This window comes from Paramacrobiotus metropolitanus, unplaced genomic scaffold (genome assembly GCF_019649055.1).
Source record: "Paramacrobiotus metropolitanus isolate TYO unplaced genomic scaffold, Prichtersi_v1.0 Parri_scaffold0000053, whole genome shotgun sequence".
Lineage (NCBI taxonomy): Eukaryota > Metazoa > Tardigrada > Eutardigrada > Parachela > Macrobiotidae > Paramacrobiotus > Paramacrobiotus metropolitanus.
In genome coordinates this window covers 673,401-693,135 of record NW_026570273.1, presented here as the reverse complement: position 1 = coordinate 693,135, position 19,735 = coordinate 673,401, and the positions used below count along the sequence as shown (strand labels likewise).

The window sequence follows — 19,735 nt, the reverse complement described above, 5'->3', positions numbered from 1 at the left end:
GAAAATTTTCCATTTTCCTGAGTCATCTGCATCTTCATTTACCTCAATGCGTCTGTACAATTGTTTACGTATCTTCGGCAGTGCATTGTTTGTTTGTAGTATGTGCAGGACGGTTAAACAGTACAGAATTGTATTGCTTATCAGCAGCCAGACTGACAATTGACCAGATAACAAACACATGCTACAAGTATATATGCAGTCAGAAGAAATTTTCTTTTGACTGATAAGTGTGGTGATTTCACGATATTCCGGCCTTCGGTGCGCGCATCAAATTAGTTGTGCTAGCGTGATCAGTGATTCTGTTACAGTAATTATTTATTACGAAACGTGTTACCCGCCGAATTTCGTACTCCGTTTAGGTATCTGCATTACTGCACAGAGAATGAGGAACTCGATTATTTTTTGTGTTGCTCTGATCCTGGGTGCCGCTGGTAAGTACACGTTGCACTTGTTTATTAACCGTTCAGAACGCATGAACAAACTTCTAAAAGTATCCTGTTAATGAGACCTGCTAATGAGAAAATCTGATAAGCTGGCACTGGAAGTCAATCATACTCGTTATTTATCATGCTGTATTATCAGAATCCCACAGTACAATTAAGGCCTAAAAATTATTAGTGTGACATCATCGATCGCTGTACTGATACATGTACCAAATAAAGGCCGCGATCATTAAGACTGAAAATTGTCCATTGACCTGTAAAATAATGTGAATGAAGCGTTCTTGATTTATTACAAGTGTTAAATCCTGTGTACGTTTTTCGTGTTCACGTGTTAAAATGGACGATCGAACAGTTCCTATCTTTGCTTGTAGGGTCACTCAACGCTTTACGCTGCTACGTGTGTACCTCGGCGCAGAGCGGATGCAGCGCCGACAATATGGACAGTGCCTACTCGCAAGAGTGCCCGGCGACCGATGACAGCTATAACACCGTGCGGTTCTGCATCAAAACCGAAATCGAAGGTCAGTGCCACGGTCCTGCTGTTATTGCGTATGAGCGTAATATTAGCCAGCAGTCCATATATCATATCAGTCTTGATAGTCTGCGGTGATTTGTCATTTGCGTTAACAACTAACAGGCACCAACGTCACGATGCGCGCCTGTGATTCCGGCTGCAATGCGATGGGTACTTGTCTGCGCGGAGAAACCTGCCAGGATCAGGAGGAGACTGCGATCCACCTCAAGCAGAAATCCTGCTGGTAAGAAACGCGTCTGGGATGTAAATAATTATGCGATGATATTACTGTTTTAGCTATGCGGTCCCGGGATTTTAATAAAGACGTAGTGTGTATGCCCTGTTAAATCGGGTTTTAGTCGTAACTGTACAGTAAGCAGTTTCACCAGCGAATCTACATTAACAGATGCCGGTACAACAGGTTTATTTCTTCGGTAACCGGTCAAATTCAGAAACATACGGAAACGCATTCTCTCTCGTGACCCGGCAGTATACGAAGTTTCTAGTGTACAAACACGTGTACACACACGTTTTAGGCATAACAGATAATTTTTAATATTAATTTAATAGTAATAATAATAACAATTTAAGTAATTTAATAATAATAACTAATTAATAAAAATAATAACTAATATTAATAAATAATTTAATTTTACTACAGATTGTAGCCTGAGGAACTTGTACATATGTAATGGAGCGAAAGCAGTCTGTAGGCTCAACTTCCGGTTGGGGAGTTACGGTGAAAAAGATCCAGAAAGTTCGAAAACCAACAGTAAAACAAAGTTTCTTTGCGCACTACATGCAGGACCAGACTTCTTCGAATTTCGCACGCACACACTTTATGAAGATCGTGTTTGCAGGTGTACCGGGAATTTATGTAACAACAGTCCATCGCTACGGACCGGGACGCCGGTTATCCTTGCCGTGATGGTGCCGGTTGCCACTGTCATCTTACAAAGCCTTACTCGTTTCATTTAAGGAGCGTTGGTGAACTGTGATAATTTTCAAAACTGTGTGGCGTTTTCGCTTAATTTTGTGCCATATACACGACTATGCCGAGAACTCTCTAGAATTCTGTTGCGCGACATACCGACGCGGACAACTGTTTAGTTTATTACTGAACTTGCAAAACGCATCTGAACCTAACTTTAACTGCAAAATGGTTTTATTACTTTACGAATGAAGCACACTGTGTCTCGTTTTTTAAAGTATTAAAAAAGATTAAAATTGCAAATATACCGCATTTACACTTCATGGAACCGACAAAAATAACGAATTTAAATTTGGAGTTCTATTCTTATTGTACGGCTAAGAGTTTTATTTCTAAAGGAATAATAAATTTATAACTTAATAATAACAGTAAAGAACAATAACTTAAGAATAGTAATTCTTTTTCTAGGAACTTTAATCAATAAGCTACAGAATTAATTAACAATTTTTTCTTCCATTTCTACTCCTTTCTTAACATTCAAGATTGTACTATTAATCATTATTTTATTAAACGCAGTCCTTGATGTAACCGATAAAAATGTCGAATTAAAATTAAGAGTTTTTTATTCATAAAAGTTTTATTCTAAAGGCAAAATAAACTGATCTATTGTTTCCTGTCGGGGAACTATTAATCATTGTTTTTACTTCTGTTCTTTTTAAGTATTCATTACTTTTTGTTTCCATTAAGTAAAACATTTTATTTTTTATCTGGAATTTTTTTGCACGACAAAATTAGCCAACCGGACTATCCACAAGTAAAAAATACCAACAAATAAAAACAGCAATCAATATTTCCTCATCACCGATTATCCCGTCGGCACACTATCCAAGAAATCATTCAAGGCAAACGTCCGCAGAAACTCCACCTCCAGTGGATGCAGCTGACCACAGACGATGAGGGAATGCAGCGGCCCGCCGAGATCCACCTCGGCCAGATCCCGCAGGCGGCCGGCCACCATCCGCTCCGTTTGAAGGCCCAGCCGGGCAATTCCCACACAGGGCGTGTCCGCGGTGAAGGCCACCGGGGGCTCCGTGTCAGTGGACGGGTCCGGATGGCGGACAATCTCCAGGAGTTGGCTGGCCGCTTGGGCCACTGTCATGAAACGCGGGGCTTCGTAGACGCGCCGGCCTCTACAATGCACGATAAATCAATGTGACTGAGAGATGTTTAATCCGGCAAAATTCCCTCGTACAATTATTCGGTCGACATCGGGGAAAAGAATTTAATTAATTTATTAAATAAATTAATTTAATTAAATTAATTTATTAATTAAATTAATTTATTAATCGGGGAAAAGAATTTTATTAATTTTAATTTTAAAAATTAACACGTAATTCTACAATGGACTTCAAAATTTTGTTACACTCACAAAACGCGCGCAACCAGCTATTTATCTGTACTCAATCAGCCAAATTCCGGGCTGGTCATCGGCCTGTTGAGTTCAAACACTTGCACCTCACGCATTTCCCAACAAAAACCATCCACCAATATCTCAAACGAAAGAGAAAAAAATTTTATGAATTTTGATACCAAACAAGTTAGCTTTTATGTGATCTGACAGAAAATCGACGCATCTAAAGTTTCTCGTACACAAAGCATAGCATTTGAATCCACGGTTTGGTTTCAGTTTTCACACAGAAAACGTACTGTATGCTCTGTCTACGAGAAACTTTAGATGCGTCGCTTTTCTGTCAGATCCCATAAAAACTAACTTGTTTCGTATCAAAATTCATAAAATTTTTTTCTCTTTCGTTTGAGATATCGGTGGATGGTTTTCGTTGGAAAATGCGCAAACAGCAAGTGTTCAATTACTGCGCGTTTCCAGTTTATTGGTCATTTGGTCTTGGCCATTTATTTCTATTGGTCATTCGGTCCCGGACCGAATGTAACAAAAGTTTGAAGTCCATTGTAGATATTAACATTGTAAAAACATAGTGAAACAATTCAAAACTGGCATAAATGCACAAATGCATGCACAAAATAATAAAGTAAAACATACTGAAATATTAAAACGAATATTATCATTATTATTAATATTGCAGAACAGGAGCACAATGCAGCCAGTTCAACGGATAATTTTAGAAATCAATTACAAAGTAGTGCATGACAGTGATCCTCCACAAAACCAGAAAAATATTGATTAACGATCATTTTCACAATGATTTTAATCGACAATAAATGTGGCTGATAGGGCTTCAATCGGCAAAAAATTGCAATCGTAAAACTCGCACAACGATCAACTTGATTTAAACAAAATTTAATTAAATTGTAAGTAAGGTACATCAAAGAAATCAAAGTTACTCACAATACTGGAAGTACCAAGAATTAAAAAAATAAAAATGCCAGAATAATAGTACACTGGCGTAGGTGCACAACTGCACGCACAAAATGCTATTAAATTAAAAAATTATGAATAATAAAAAGTTGCTATTAAAGCAATTAATATATTATTATCCTACAGATTTTACAACGGTTACATTAAGTTACCAACCAATTTCCTTTTTCCAGAAAATCAAAAAATAATTATTTTTACAGTAAATTTAACCAGGCAAATGACAAACCTCACGTGACAATAGTTATAGAATAACTAGTAGAATTGCACACGATTTATCTTCACTGAGAGGAAAAAAAATCGCTCCCAATAAAACAATTGCCGGTAAATATGTAAAAGCAAACAATAGTATTTTCTGAAAATATAATGGTATATTTCTTACCTTATTAACGCTTGCATGTCGGGTTCTTTGACGCGAATGTCTGCAACAGAAAAGCCATTCCGTGAGTACGAATACACCCGGTTATGCAATTAAAATCTGTAAATGGAAAAAAAATTTAATTGAGCAAATTATTACGGGCGAAAAATAGAAAACAAGAGGTGCCTTAAAAAGAATTATCCGTACCCAGCAGGCAGAGCGTATGCAGTCCGCGTTGAAGATTCTGGGAAATATGCTGGGCAAAACTGCGCGGTTTCCATGTCTCCGTCCAGAAGACAATCGACACCACGATACCGAAACGATACACCTAAGGCATCGACGATCTTTCGTTATTAAACTGATTTGTTTATTTACCATTTTATTTATTTGATTTTTTTTACTTTATTATGTACTTTTTTATTTATCATATTTATTTTCTATGCGGCTTCTTTTTTTAGTCATTCTTTTTCCAGTTATTTTAGATTATTTTAGTTATTATCTTACTGTTTTGATTTTTCCATCGACTATGATATGCAATGATCAAAAGCGGAATGTAATGAACAAAACTGCATCGAGAAATTCGGTAATTTGTCGGTTCCAGATTTTTTCACAGGGTTTCCGCTCAAACCATCACAAAACATAGGAAACACGGAAACACTATAAAGTATACTTACACTTAGCGAAAAATAACTATAAATCAATAAAACAAATTAAATAAATAAATAAAATAAACGAAAAGCACGAAAACTAGTGAAAAATTCTAATATCACAAACAATTAAACAGGAATGTTCATGAGCTAACAAATAATAATTAAAAAATTCAGCGTAGAACTTGTGAAAAGAATTATAATAAAAAACGAGCTTCAAGTTGCTGAAATATACAGAGCGTTCACCGTGGTGGTTAACAGACGGGATAGGTAAATAGAAAAACCGTGAACACCGAAAGCAGGAATAGGACAAGCAAAAACAGGCAAATTCTAACCTGCAGACCCGTCGCGCCGACTGCGCTGATAATGGACGAATTATGGATGATTTTCACCGGAATATTCTTGGTTTTCGCACGCAGTATCAGGTCGGAATGCGTCGTGGCACTGCACAACACACCGATGCAGGACCGAAATAGTAAAATACAATTAAAATTAAAATAACAGCGATAAAATAATAGAATACACTAACAAATGAAAGGGTAAAACAATAAAACGGAATAAAAAATAAATCAAGGAATAAAAAGTTATCTAAACAAATGCCCAAGTAAATAAATACGTATTTATGAAACTTGCATTAGTTAACTCTACAACTGCCTTTGAACAAAATTATTCAAGTACGTAAAAATTGTTTTCCGATATAACAAATCGACAACACACACTGGCGGGGACTGGATATTAAAGAGGACCTGACCAGAACAGCCGTTGTACTACGATAACACCACCCTCAGCATTGTCACTGGTCAAGATGAAGAATGGCACAATTACGATTTAAAAATCAACACAAAATTAAGGAACAAAATTAATATTTCAAATAAATTAAAACACAAAGATTAAAATTCAAAACCACAGGCAAAATTAAAAATAAGATCAATAAAAAAGGCAAACGATAAAACTTCTCCAGCGTCAAACGACCCATCCGGAAAGAAAACTGCAACTGCATGCACTTACGCCATAGGATCTCCGACAACCAGAACAACCACGTCGTCCTTATCCGCTCCATCCAGGATGTCATCTGTCAAAGCAAAAAGAAAACTGCTTTAATAGGAAGATTCTTTCCTGTCCGTTCCCGAAGCCCTTAATCTAACCGCACCGAAATTAACTGGTAAAAATCATCCTAGTGAGTTTCCAGCTAAATATTCATACTAAAATTGGAAACAATTTCTTCTAAAAATATTGAATTAACCGCTAATGCAATAACAAACTAAAAATTCGTAAATCATACCTAAATAATATCTTATCGACCGGAAATTTTAAAATATCCTACAAATAAATTCCTAAAAGAACCAGAAATATTTTTAATAATTAATATAACAAAATTATTTCTGGTTCTTTTAGGAATTTATTTGTAAAATATTTTAAATTAATTAATTCTTAATTTTTAATTAATTATTAATTAATTTAAAACAAATTAATAACAATTCAAGAATTAATTTAACAAATTAATATTTCATTTGTAGATCTGGAAATCACTCTAAACAGTAAACACTGTTAATAAGAAAATAGTAAAACTGCATAAATAATTACCAATGTAAAAATAAGAAAAATATCCATACAAAATTATAAAAATGATACACACAACCAAAAAATATGAGGAAGCCAGGGAACATTGCAAAAAGATTCAAAGAACCGAGAAACGGAAACCTCAGAAACGGCGAAAAACATACCTACCTGCCTTTTCCTCCAGCGTTTCGCGATCCGCGGGTATCACGCTGCGTTCCAGGAGTTTCTCCTGAAGAAACAAACACAGGGCTGCACAGGCATGGTATCAGACAACGAGGAGACGCGCTATCCAGGTAGTACCAGTGCGGGGATCCCGTTGTCGGGACCGTCGAGAATCGCCGTGTACATTTCGAAATACACGCGCACAGCCTGTCGCGCGATACGCAGTCCCCGCACTCCAATGTCCTCCACATCGCCCAGACCCAGTCCGATCAAGTACAGCATCTCGACAAATCACAGATATCTCGCTAGCAGAATGCAAAAGATAAACTGAAACAAGATGTCGCAAAATATCTACAGTATATTCACCAACTGCAAAGAAAAACTGAAAAACCGAAAAACAGTACACTTCACAGTCGCGAAGCTGAGACATTTGGCGCTACCGCCCCGAGCTGGCACTTTGCAGGCTAACTTGTTGCTGCTGCCGTGCAGGCAACCGCCCATGTGTCTGCTAGACCGGAAGTGGTTTTCTTTGCCATTGCACTTGTACGCGACATCGATCATTAAATTCAGAAACTGTTAATAAAATTTGATGATGCGCAGTCAACACAAATATTTATCAAACAACTCTGGAATTTTAATTTATGCGGAGAAACCTGTTTGCTCGATAACGATTAATGAATATGATTTTCCAGGGTTGTAGTCGGACTTCTCGGAATCCATATAGCGATACATTTAGCAGGAGAGTTCAGCTGCATGCAGTTAATTAGCCAGTCATACGAACTTCTTATACCCGTGCCTGGGCAAAACCGGTTAATTTGCATTTTGCAGCATTATATAGCTTTTTAATTGTCTAAAGTCTGATCGGGCCAGACAAATCAGCACTTTTGGGCTACCAGCGACGCATCAATAATTTCGTTCTTAAAATCCAGAGAATTTTTACCTACGAGTAGGTCGTTTGTACTCTTCTCCGGCCGTTTGCACTTTACATTTAATTTTCGGGATAACTTCTGCCTTGTAATAAAGTTCACCTATCGTAGCACATTAAGATACAAATTCGAACATCCTTTTATTTCATAATAATTATTCTGCATCTTCAGGATGATCTTCAGCGGGCGTTCGTTGGTAATCTGCATGCTGTTCGTCGCTCTGCTCTCCGTAACTGTATATGGAGCTGCAACGAACAGTAAGCTGCATCCTATTAATTTTTCTGATGACCTATCGTCCAATGCAGCGGCGTACCAGTATTAAATAAGTATTATGTTATAAATGCTGTGTTTGTATTTGCATCGCTAGCTGCGGTTTATATGCGTGTCTGTTTAATTGCAAAAACATTCCCGGCATCGATTTTCTCATACGAGTACTGTATATACAAAAAGTTACACTTTTATAACATCGATCTGTGGCATTATTGCTACTTTTTATTTTATTAGTTTACTGGTGCTGTTTTATTATTTATTCTAATTATTTTATTATTGCTACTTTTTTTCTGATGAAACAAGTTGCTAGTGGTGCAGCATAATTATACCGTAATTGTTCGATGAATAAAATATTTGTCGGTAGAAGCCAGTAAAGGAGCGTCGCCCGCTGCGGGAGCCATAGACATTGCGCCATTTGTCCAGAGCGAAGCTTCTGAAGCATCGGAATCTCCGGATGCTAATAATAGGCAAGTATAACATAATAATGGGTATTTGCCATAAACTGTGTGTACTTTAAGCACGTCGACTCGTGTAGTCGCGTACGGTTTCATAAAAAACTAATCAGCAAAAATTTTAAACAACCTTTCAGTATTCGCGCCAGTTATGGAAAGCCCCGGAGAAGCGCCGGTTTCTTTTCGGTCGTTCAGTATATAGAGGCCTGTTCATTGTTTTCCGGTTTTCCGTAATTGATCTTACAGGTTTTACTGTACGTATACACTAAAAAAGGTCAAACCCATTCAGAAATAAGAGGAGAATTTACGAAGGGTACACGCAAAACTGCGAATTAAGTCGATCGTGTTGAGACAGTTGTTGAGTAATGTGGATTTATCGTAGCGCAGTGGCAACTCAAATAGGATACCCGGTGTATCGTAGCGGGCTGCAGATATATTGTCGTATTTTGAGCTCAAAATAAAGCATGCGTTTTTTTAGCCTAAATATCTCTGCACTTATGTCTGCACGGGCTTGGCACAAAAATTTTTGGTAACCGCGAACAGCGCTAAAAATGTATCAAAACTCGCAGACGGCTAGGGTTGTTGATACCATTTGGTATTTGGTATTGTGGTACGGCTGGTATACCACTTACCAATGGTATATCAGGCAGGTGTCAAATGGTAAAATTAAATACCAGATATACCAGATAAAGTTTGCTATACCAAAATGCGTATGGTATTTCCAAAATTTAATTTAATTTGCAGTGCAGGACTACAGGAGATGGAGAAGGTTTTTAAAATCGTAAATCTACTGCCAGCGTTACGATTTGTTATTCTGAAGAATCAGTCTCTGTCGCTTACTGTGCTATTATCGTTCACTACCATGCAGTTTGATAGAAGCAAGGTGATAGAAGTATTCATCATTCGCTCTACATCAGCATCTACGAGGTATATCAGTCAGAAATTATACGGTAATTAGAAATCATTATTTTGTGCTCATTTCAAAAACTGATTAAGCACATGTTAAGCAAAATTGGTTAAAAAAGTATATGTTAAGCAAAACTACCCGTTTGATATCATTAAGAGCTGCTGTAATAAATCTAGCTGTAAAATGTAAATCCAGGTACATATTCGAGCAAGCCTGAACAACGAGTCGGAATAAACGGACGATCAGTCTAAGTGTTCTAATTCACTGGCTGTGGGTTGACCCGCATCAAGAACACTGGATTCTTGCCCGCATGTGAGAAAATTATCAAATAAGCGACCGCGTTTTAAATACTTCATGATTTGTTCGGAGGGTGGAAAGGATCAGTTAACCGTTTTTTCATGTTAAAGCTTATACCTAGTTTAATTTCAACGAAAAAAGCCCAATACCATAGCATATATAGAATACCAGGTATTATTGGTAATACCAGTGGTATTAACTGGTATACCAGTGATATAAACTGGTATACCAAAATACCAATACCACAGAACCGCTCAAGTGCCTGGTATCAACAACCCCGGCAGACCCATCCAGAAAAATCTATGTATAATTCGAAAACAGATAATGCAGTTATACATTCGCTGTGCATTAATTTTGTGATCCTGTTACTTATTTATGAAAACAGTGCCACAACGGATTCGGGCGAGGGAGACCGCAACCGAGGGCGCGGTCGTTACCGCCGCACCGGTGAGTCCGCCGACACTGCCACCCTGTGACAACGCTCCACCCAAGAAAGGAGCCAAGCGTCAGCGCCGCAGTCCGGTGCTGTGCGCGCTACGTCGAGCCGCCCGATGACGCGATTCTCCATCCGATTTTGATTAAGAAAAAAAATAATGCTGCTTAAAGCTTACGAAAATGCTGCTGTTGGAAGCCGGTATTTGCTGTGCAAAATGTTCGCTTCGCTTCGCTCGTCAGCTAAGATTTGTGACGCATATGGCACGTATCATGCGCGATAAATGCCGAATAAATTGTTTTTTGAGTTGTTCAGGAGAGATAATTTTTATTCCGTGTTGAAGTACGATCGTCTCGTCTATACAACTGTTGCAATTTTGCTGTGAGATGCGCCTCCATAATACTAGTAATTACAAATTGATTCTTTAGTGTCACGTGCGCGTCAGTTTTATTAAGACGTTGCAGAATTGCCTTTAGCTACGATAATATATGGTACAACATTAATTATCCGTCACGTCAATTTATGTATCGAAACAGCTATTGGTAAAGGTCACATATACAACGCAATTAGCCTATCACAGCCAGGATTATCGCCGTGCCCATTGCAAATAAGGAATACCCCGGCAGCAGTCTACTAGCCGTGCTGCCCACGAGATAATAGTAATTCTTCAATGGAAAATTGATAATGGATCCGGAATTGCAGTTGGACCCGCTGTCGCAGTACTGCAGGGTGCCGGCTTGCAGGCCCTGACCCGGGCCAAAAGGCACGTAGTAGGAGCGCGTCTGGTTGAACAATCCGTTGTTGGCGTCGATGGGCGGTACGCGGCCGTATTCATCACAGAGGCGACTGTCACCGTTGGCGCCCGGGATCAACGAACACGGCAGCGGGCCACAGCCGCGCGTCACCATGGCCGGCCGGCTGACCGGCTTCGGCCTAAAATATGCAGTCGAAATAAATTTAAGACTTTATAAACACCTATTGATACGTAAACAAATATCGGTTAAATATACATTTGCTTTTATTCGGCAATGACAAGCTTTTAGAATAAAGCCAGCGCTGGTACACACTAATTAAAATGTTAGAAAGCAATCAGTTTATAGAAATTAATCAATTTACATGATCTATTTTTTATAATCATTATATCTTAACAAGTAGTGGGTTAGGTTAAGCAGTTCATGCGTATTTAAGAATCCAATGTCAAAGTAATACAATATTTATTATTGATTTTACCGATAAATGTATATGTAATATTGATGTATATTAGTACGTATATTGAGAGAAAATTGTTCTATACAGAATTTCCCGGAATCTCGATACTAAAAATATAATTATTTTGATAATTATATCATTATTTTCCTGATAGGCCAAATAACAGCCGATCTGTGACCGTTGAATGTTTATATAGTTGCGAAAATAAAAAGGAAAGTCTTGCATCCTTAATTTAAGAATGCGCCGCCGCTGTGTTATAATAGACATACACCAACGGAAGCGCCCTTCGAGTTCAGAATGATACAAAGCCAATGCACTACATTTCTACACGTGATGATAGAATTATCAAGAGCAATCAGATCGTTGTGTGCGTTCGTTTACTGCTATGGCGACAGTTCTGGCAGAAAAATTATATGCGTCTAGAAAGAGAACTTACCCTGACGAAAATGAAACAGAACCCGGCATTGCAGTTGACGGTCCGCACGGATCCCAGCAGATCCGAGCCGCGCAATCCACAAATGTCGTTAGCTTGACTGCGGCACTGCAGACAACTGTTGAGCATTGTGCCTGGTCGGATCACGACGCCACCTATGTAAATGCATCACATACATGTTTTACGTGTCTTTGATTTAATTTGCTCTTAATAAAATCACAGCCTGTCGTTCAAGAAAAAAAACTGTACTATACCGGTAGTAATTATTTCAAGCTTCGTAATCAAAGAAATTCAATTTAAACAATTGCTTTAGTGAGTTTCCTAATTAGCGGCGGCCTAACCCATAAATCAAAAAAATAAATGGAAAACAGTGAAACAAATAATATCCGATAAAATACGGTAAATTTGTATTTTATCATGTAAATAACATGATAGTACCTACAGTGAATACGATTAATTATGTAAATAATAGATAAAATACGGTCAATTATTGCAATGTACCGGCAGCCGGCTGATTATTATCCGTTCCCGTGGAGACGGCTCCCGCACTGACCGCGTTCCCGGCGGCCACTTTGGAGGTATCCACCGGCGCGGGTGTCTGCCCACCGCCTGCAACGCAATCGGAGTTATCGTATACCGCGTAATAATATTATTTCAAAGCAATTTCTACGGTACCGTTCGTTATAACCGGTACCACGACGGCCCCATTCGCCGGCTGATTCGACGTCCCCGCCTGGTCCCCTGTCCCGGCGACGTTATTGGTGGTAACGACATTGGTTGGTGGCGGCACCACCACTGGGACCACGGCTGGAGGGGGTGGCGGCGCTGGTGTCGCCGGTGGCGCGGCGGCGGCCGCTAGCGCTGTGGTGTAGCGCTGGACAATCTGCTCGCCGCCCGTCCCGCACCAGTCCGTGTCACAGTACTGCAGGTTGGTGACGCTGACATTGCCGGGCAGGCTGGCTTGGAACAGGCGGATGTCGTTCAGTTTCTCGTTGGCGGGCGGCGGCTTGACCTTGTTCGTAGCGCTATCACAAACAGCTTCCTGTTTCTCCCAGCCGCGCGGCAGCTTATCGCAGGTCACCTGGCCACAGCCGCGGTATATAGTCGCCACTACACAGCACCCAGATATGAAAATTAAGATTATATTTCCAGTTTCCCATTATTATTACTGCAGTTTATTCCTCGCAGTGTAAGGGATTATTCGAATAGCCACACTAATTATTAATTATTTTAGAATCCATCTAATAATTGACAGATACATTTTTATCATTATGGATAAAATTTTAATAATAATTACACTAACAAATATTATTATTCAAATACTATGGTAAACCAAATATATAAACAGATTAATTACTTGTATAATCAAATTATTAATAATTTTAATTATCACGGCAAATTATAAATAACTATGAGCACGCTGTAGGGTGATGGCAGTTTGTCCTTCGGGGTCGTTTTCACCTCCACAAGCTCGTACCTTGACCAGTGCCTCCCTAAAATGGAATAAAATATAAATATTGAACTGAAGAATAAAATGGGAATAACAGTTATGCCGTTATGGAGTGTGTAAACAAATAAACACATGGCCAAATACTGCAGTTGTGAGCGTACAATCATGAGAGTGTAGCAGATTCCATCGGGACAAATGACGCCGGTCCGCTTGTCCAGATTGGACGACGTCCAGCCTTTGTACCAGCCGCAGGCAGTTCCGGCTGTGCCGGCTTGCTCCACCGTACCGTTGCAGTTATAACACGTTATCGTATCAGCCAGTCCTGCAATATTTATTGAAAATGCTTTTGTAACGATGCAGTACAATTATAAACAATTTGATAGTACTTACTTAAATGCCGATGACTAATGTGCGTTAATACGTAAAAGGAGATTGGCACGAACAGAAAAATCAACGTTTATAATACACTTCTAACAATTAAGTATTAACAATCGATCTGTGGGTGCAGTTTCCAGGTTATATTGTTTGTACAGAGTACAGTTTCTTATTTATGCAGTGTTCCTATGAAAAAGTACGTAGTTGGACAAACCAAATTTAAGAAATTATTTCTGGCACAAAAAATTTGAAACTGAATTCATCAAAATTCAATAACAAAATTCGTATCAAGGTTCGCACCATGCTATGTCAAATGCAACACAATCATTATAGTTCTCAACGCGCGCACGTAATTATAGTATATGAGAACGCCTTGTATTGTATTGTATTATAGTATATGAGAACGCCTTGTAATATTGTATTGAGAACGCCTTGTAAAAACGGTTATAAATATTCTACATATGTACATTGCCATATATATTTTTTAATTCCTGATAATTCGACGCTGTAACAAAATTTCTGTAAATCCATTCATTTTTTAAAGAAACTACATTTTGCCACTTCTATCACTAATTTTACAGACCTGCACCGGCGGTGGAAACCAACAGTAACGCAATCCATATCCACGCCATCACGCCAAATAAATAAAATAATTCAAATTAACGGGATCAAGGTGGCGGCATTCAGTAGACAGGCCCGATAAAGCACGAGTTAGTCGCGTCTCCGTGTCAATTATGCAACCGATTACATATTCACCCAGTGTCCTAACGTCTGCCGGCGTTCTACAGCGAGAAACTGGTGCCATTATTAAATTTTTCTCCAGTACATGTGCCTAGCGTGTTTATTCGCCTTTCAGGCTTTTCGTGGATTTGTGTACACCTGTTGACAGTGCTGTTATTCCGCCCGCCGCTAACGATGCTCGCCGTAATTATCCAACTGGATTACGATGGCTTCTGGCAGCGTCGAGGCTTTTATACGATGCATGCCGAACCGTGAATGTGCCACTCGATGAGTGTCATTTTATTTGTTTGTTATACCAACGATGGCTGCTTAAAAGCCTTAAATAACAATGATGAAATTGCCGGTAGAATGCAATCATACAGAGATACGAGTATAAGTATTGTATTATCGCCGGCTCGGAAATATTACCAGAAGAACCTTTCTGGCTAAAAACAAGTTTTGGTTTCACTATAGCGCACTCTGTGCAAACGAGCGCTTCGAACCCAGTGGTGGTCATTTATGATTTATGCGCATCCCCTAGATGTGGTTTTGCAGGACACTGTTTTTCGATTCCGTGATTAAAATGCCATATTTTCATTATAACTTTTGACCGTGACCCATATTATTTAAATAAGATTTTGAATTACTGGTATTATCGTTTTGGCATCATTTTGAACCGTCTATTTCATTCTTAAGACTAGTTTTGAACCGAGTACTTTATTGTTACCATTATTCTGAAGCGTTTATTTTATGTTTTTAATATTAATAATATCTTTTAACCCGCTGACGCCCAATGGTGTTGGGGCGCAACTTGGTCTTCAGAATGTTATTATTTTTTATTATTGATTACTTTATTGTTTATTATTATATTAATATTTTATTTTGATATTTATTTTATTATATTATCATTTTTATTATTTTATTTTATTATTTTAGATCCGATTATTATTATTATTGATCCGCACATTTTAATATTTTGTTAATATTTTTAGATCCGAATATTATTGTGCATTATCATTTTGAATCGCGTTCTTTATTGTTGGTGTTATCCTTAATCTGACTTATTTTGTTGTTATCATTATTTTAACTCGCGAACCGATTGGTAGAGTACCATCGTTGTCATCCTAAATTGTTTCGTTTCTACATTGAAATAGAAGTACATGGAAGTAAAATAACGATCTCCTTTTCATAGTCTAAAAATTGACATGACTGCAGGATACTCGCGTCGCCGGGTGGCCATCATTAAACGCATATTGTGTATAATTACACTGGGCATTATGTAAATCTTCTTGGTATTCCGAATGTCACCACTTTCAGATTTCGTTACCAGACACATCAATCAAGTGCACTCTTAAACAAAAAAACTTTGCATCATAATCATCTGGAAATCAGCGACAGAGCAGCATACAGAAACCGGTTACGGTTACAAGTTACAACGTGTTTCAGCCTAAGAAATAAATATTCAGAAAATGTTGTAAAAAATTGTCACGTGATGAGTGTGCATGCGGCGCCGTTGCGCTGTGGATTGGATATTGCGGCGCTGCAAATCTTGGAAGGGGAAGTGCAACGATCGTTGGCCACGGTTACCGGGTTCTACGGGTTAATCGTCTAAGTATGTACAATCACCGCGATTGCACGGTCTGGCTTTTGGGTCAATCTTCATGAACGGTGCGTAGGCGTTGAGTGGGAACGGCGAACTGACATTGACCTCCTGATAAAAAAAAACAGATTCAAATGAAACAAAGATTTCATTATGCAACGAATCTATATGGCATGATTTGTGTACGAATTATGATCATGAGGATCGCAACAGTAACTACAGATATGTAATTACAGTCAGAGTCAAAAGACAATGCATTCACATTCTGCGCTTGAAAAAAGCACAAAAAATACTGGAAAAGTAGTTTGAAATTACAAAAAATTTTTGGAGCATTTCAAATTCACCCAAAACACAAACGCACTTAAAAAAAAACCTAGTCCACCGCACTACACTACGTGCTGTGTTGCTTGCCCCGGCCGAATTAAATTTAAATTTTTGTCCTAAGTGTGGTGGCCGGCTTTTTCTAAGGAGCTCAACTTAATTTTGTCCATTAAGTCATGATTAAGATATCTTTTACTGCTGCTATTAATTTTTTTGTGCAGATAATATGGTTTTAGTTATCGGATAAAAACTTGTAATAATCTTTCCTCTACGTACATCCCAAAAGTTGGTTTCGTTGAACGTTAGCCAAAAGTGAATATCGGCCGAGTGACCATCCGGAAATGTACGGTAGAAATGCCCGTTCAGCGTCGACTCGTTCGTCATTCGAAAGGAATAGTTTAGCATATTATTTCCGGGAAATACGACCTGAAACTCCTCCTCCAGCACAAACGGCAGCCAACTGTCAAAAGTGGTAAAGGTGGAATCGTTTCCGTTATGGACCCACTGCACGTACATGTCGCCGTCGGCTGTCAGGTTAAACTTTTGCCGCTCGCCACCGTCCACAAGAAATGCTGGCGTGACTGCAAAATGCATATGTTCACAAACCGTTGGTGTAAGGATGCCACAGGAGCGCCTGTGTAGGTTGACCAGGGATCCGGATGGGTGGCCGTGACTTACACAGAATTTGCTCGGTGAAGTTAACGATGTTGTGACGAAGTGCCGGTATCATGTCGTACACGCCCAGGAAAGGGTCGAGTGACCATGGCGATTTGCCCTGGCGTTTGGGCGTTGCAGGAGTACAGCCGGGACCGCCCGGTCCGGACGATCCGGTGGTGGCGTAATTGTAATCATCCGCGATGGACCGAAAGGTCCGGACGATCCGGTGGTGGCGTAATTGTAATCATCCGCGATGGTTAAGAAAGATGTATAACATGCTGCAAATTATTGGTCCTCACTATTCAGGATAATCAAATACCTGGACTACAGATCCTAACTACAAATAACTGGTGCTTCGAAATTAGCATTTTGCCTTGCATGGCTGTTCAATCACTTCAATGTAGAACACGAAGTTTGTGTTACATAAAAAGCACAAAAAATGCGAACTAAATAAAAAATCGCAAACAGATACAAGATACGAGTTGACTACGAGATTCGAGACAGATACGAGTTGACACCACTGAAAGTGTTACTGCATCACTACTGTATCCTCTAAAAAAGCCAGCGATTCTATGTCCAAAAGCAGAACCAAAGCTCACAAATAGAGCGTATACGCTTGCGCGTACTTGCTTATTAATGATCCTTCAGTGTTGAAAAAGCCGGTTTTCTATATGACCGCCGTGCAGCGTGGAATTGACCATTTTTTGAATGGGCAGTGCAGGCAAACTGTAGGACGATCCGGTGGAAGCATCTTACAGATGATATGAGTGATATTTTCGACACTACATCATTATACGAGTGACACCGTGCGACCCTGCACAAGAACATCGATATAAGCAGCAGCAAGAAAGCCTGTACTATCTATAAGCGTATAACAACACGGGGAATCATTGACGGTTTGTGTGGCTGAACCACTTGGGGCACCGAACTTGGCGACATTTCGCGGAGGACAACTAGTCGCAGGACATTTTGACGAAGACGACTCGCCGCAAGTCCATTTCGTTATGGGACCACTCGCCGCCGGACATTTCACCGACTAGACATTTAGCCGCGAGACATTTCGACGCAGGAACAATTGATTTTTAGGGCTTTTCGTATCAGGGACATATTGCCAGCGGACAATTTGACGTAGGGACGCGTTTCGGCGCAACACTGTCGGCATTACGACAAAGCATAAGCAAAATAAAACACCAACAAAACCCATGACAAAAGACCACTACAACACTTTTCAATGGCGCAGTAAGAAATATTCGCAATGTGCCAAAGTCCCAAAACGAAGTGTCCCGAAATCACATGTCCATGCGGCGAAAAGTCGTGCGTCGAATTTGTTTGCGGCGAAATGTTACACTCCCAAATGTCCGGGTGCGACCACTTGGACTGCACTATGTGCTATACTACAAAGAATTACGTAGAGAAAATTAGCATTACCATCACCACATTCTTTTTTTAATGCATTACTCGTCCAGTAACACGCGGCACACGGAAAGTAGGGTTCCTCGATGTTCGGGTTTGAGATAAGTAATGAGAGGTAGACAAATTATAGGCTTTTGTTGTACTGCTGATACATGGGCCTTAGTTTTTCCTAATCCACCTTCGCAAAACAAGTTGCTGAGAACCTGAGGCACTGTACCAGAACCGAACAAAATCACAAACTTGCATACAACTTTAGCTGGACTACAGAGGCTGACCTGCCATCCAGCTGCCTAGGAAATCTATCGTATTAGTTACCAATAATTTATAAACATGTTAAATATTTGCACCTGTACCGTATATGCTAGTTTTGTTTAGAACGTACCGTAAAGCAGTAGCGCGGAAGTTATCCTGTAAATAAAATGCATCCCGCCAATTAAGTGGTCGATCCTGCCGCGCAAAACAGCTTAAACAGAGCAAGGAGTTTCCGCAAACGAGCAGCTAATGCCATAAAAAATGTAGCTATCTGAATGGCAGCACATTATTAATTTTTAGAAAACAGCCTACGTAATGATGCTTATCAAATTGCATTGCTCGTTCGGACCCAGCATACAATACACTCATAATTGCGGATTTTCTTGGAAAATGGCTAGCGTAATGGTCGACCGCCGCAAAAATGACAATCACGGCGAAAGGTCATCGGACGCCGGCTGTCTACTGGCACCAGTCAAATGTTTCTGAAACTGCACTACAATGCATCATTCTGTTCGATCACTGCTGAAGACCATTGCAGACTTTCTTAGATTGCCGCAGTTTGTTTAATTAATCATTGGTAATTACTCGATTTTTCATATGGGTTTTTGCATGGCAGAAGAATTGACTTGTGGCTAATTTGCCGTTTGCTGGCCCTGAGTGGTTCGCTAACACGCTTCGCCAAAGCAGAAACTGCATATCCGAGACATAAAAAGCATGGAAATTTCGCTGAATAATTGTTGCCGTTTCAAGCGAATTCAGTTAAGGTTTTTTTTCAAAGTCTATCATGAGATTTTCTTAAGTGCCTAAGCGGCGGCAATATATGACTCGCTGCTGATTGCTCGCTAACACTGCTAGCCGGTCGCTGGCCTACATTTTACCAGTGAAAATATAACACGCTTCTTTTAGCTTATAATATTGTAAGCGCAAATAAAAGCCGGTTACGGATTAGCAGCTTATTACATAAGGCGCTATTAATCGATCAGTTATTAAGCCATTTACAGAGTACAATGTGA

At 39.4% G+C, this 19,735-nt stretch overlaps 4 protein-coding genes across 4 annotated transcripts; 1 reads left to right on the top strand and 3 right to left on the bottom strand.

The window, feature by feature from the left end:
• Positions 1 to 219: 219 nt before the first annotated feature.
• On the top strand, positions 220 to 2,152 carry LOC129592538 (uncharacterized). The gene is made up of 4 exons (XM_055488599.1): positions 220 to 431; positions 815 to 964; positions 1,081 to 1,201; positions 1,818 to 2,152. The coding sequence occupies exons 1-4, from the start codon at positions 383 to 385 to the stop codon at positions 1,933 to 1,935; spliced, it is 438 nt and encodes a 145-aa protein (XP_055344574.1). The 5' UTR covers positions 220 to 382; the 3' UTR covers positions 1,936 to 2,152.
• A 489-nt stretch (positions 2,153 to 2,641) lies between these two features.
• LOC129592512 (diphthine methyl ester synthase-like) lies at positions 2,642 to 7,408 on the bottom strand. Its single transcript, XM_055488567.1, has 7 exons — positions 7,146 to 7,408; positions 7,014 to 7,074; positions 6,294 to 6,357; positions 5,621 to 5,729; positions 4,846 to 4,966; positions 4,663 to 4,702; positions 2,642 to 3,078 (listed from the first exon to the last, which is right to left on the bottom strand). Exons 1-7 carry the CDS (start codon positions 7,287 to 7,289, stop codon positions 2,754 to 2,756), a joined length of 864 nt encoding a protein of 287 aa, XP_055344542.1. The 5' UTR covers positions 7,290 to 7,408; the 3' UTR covers positions 2,642 to 2,753.
• Positions 7,409 to 10,992: 3,584 nt separating this feature from the next.
• LOC129592503 (uncharacterized) lies at positions 10,993 to 14,582 on the bottom strand. The gene is made up of 7 exons (XM_055488557.1): positions 14,343 to 14,582; positions 13,546 to 13,706; positions 13,412 to 13,427; positions 12,610 to 13,044; positions 12,436 to 12,543; positions 11,938 to 12,089; positions 10,993 to 11,225 (listed from the first exon to the last, which is right to left on the bottom strand). Exons 1-7 carry the CDS (start codon positions 14,389 to 14,391, stop codon positions 11,142 to 11,144), a joined length of 1,005 nt encoding a protein of 334 aa, XP_055344532.1. The 5' UTR covers positions 14,392 to 14,582; the 3' UTR covers positions 10,993 to 11,141.
• A 1,163-nt stretch (positions 14,583 to 15,745) lies between these two features.
• On the bottom strand, positions 15,746 to 19,063 carry LOC129592541 (uncharacterized). Its single transcript, XM_055488604.1, has 5 exons — positions 18,853 to 19,063; positions 17,270 to 17,335; positions 17,079 to 17,216; positions 16,677 to 16,981; positions 15,746 to 16,190 (listed from the first exon to the last, which is right to left on the bottom strand). The coding sequence occupies exons 1-5, from the start codon at positions 18,893 to 18,895 to the stop codon at positions 16,080 to 16,082; spliced, it is 663 nt and encodes a 220-aa protein (XP_055344579.1). The 5' UTR covers positions 18,896 to 19,063; the 3' UTR covers positions 15,746 to 16,079.
• Between the last annotated feature and the right edge of the window lie 672 nt (positions 19,064 to 19,735).

Bases quoted from the DNA above. Each gene is read 5' to 3' on its own strand.
- LOC129592538 (XM_055488599.1), top strand. From the start codon at position 383: ATGAGGAACTCGATTATTTTTTGTGTTGCTCTGATCCTGGGTGCCGCT. The intron at 965-1,080 runs GTCAGTGCCACG...AACAACTAACAG, and splicing joins CATCAAAACCGAAATCGAAG to GCACCAACGTCACGATGCGC. The intron at 1,202-1,817 runs GTAAGAAACGCG...TCGTGTTTGCAG, and splicing joins CTCAAGCAGAAATCCTGCTG to GTGTACCGGGAATTTATGTA.
- LOC129592503 (XM_055488557.1), bottom strand. From the start codon at position 14,391: ATGGCGTGGATATGGATTGCGTTACTGTTGGTTTCCACCGCCGGTGCA. The intron at 13,707-14,342 runs GTCTGTAAAATT...TAAATATTGCAG, and splicing joins GGTTTCCACCGCCGGTGCAG to GACTGGCTGATACGATAACG. The intron at 11,226-11,937 runs GTAAGTTCTCTT...TGCATATTTTAG, and splicing joins TCTGTTTCATTTTCGTCAGG to GCCGAAGCCGGTCAGCCGGC.
- LOC129592512 (XM_055488567.1), bottom strand. From the start codon at position 7,289: ATGCTGTACTTGATCGGACTGGGTCTGGGCGATGTGGAGGACATTGGA. The intron at 6,358-7,013 runs GTAGGTATGTTT...TTGCTTTGACAG, and splicing joins AACGCTGGAGGAAAAGGCAG to ATGACATCCTGGATGGAGCG. The intron at 5,730-6,293 runs GTAAGTGCATGC...TGTGTTGTGCAG, and splicing joins GTTGTCGGAGATCCTATGGC to TGCCACGACGCATTCCGACC.
- LOC129592541 (XM_055488604.1), bottom strand. From the start codon at position 18,895: ATGCATTTTATTTACAGGATAACTTCCGCGCTACTGCTTTACG. The intron at 17,217-17,269 runs CTTTCGGTCCAT...GATCGTCCGGAC, and splicing joins CACCACCGGATCGTCCGGAC to CGGGCGGTCCCGGCTGTACT. The intron at 16,191-16,676 runs GTACGTAGAGGA...TTTTTTTATCAG, and splicing joins ACGAAACCAACTTTTGGGAT to GAGGTCAATGTCAGTTCGCC.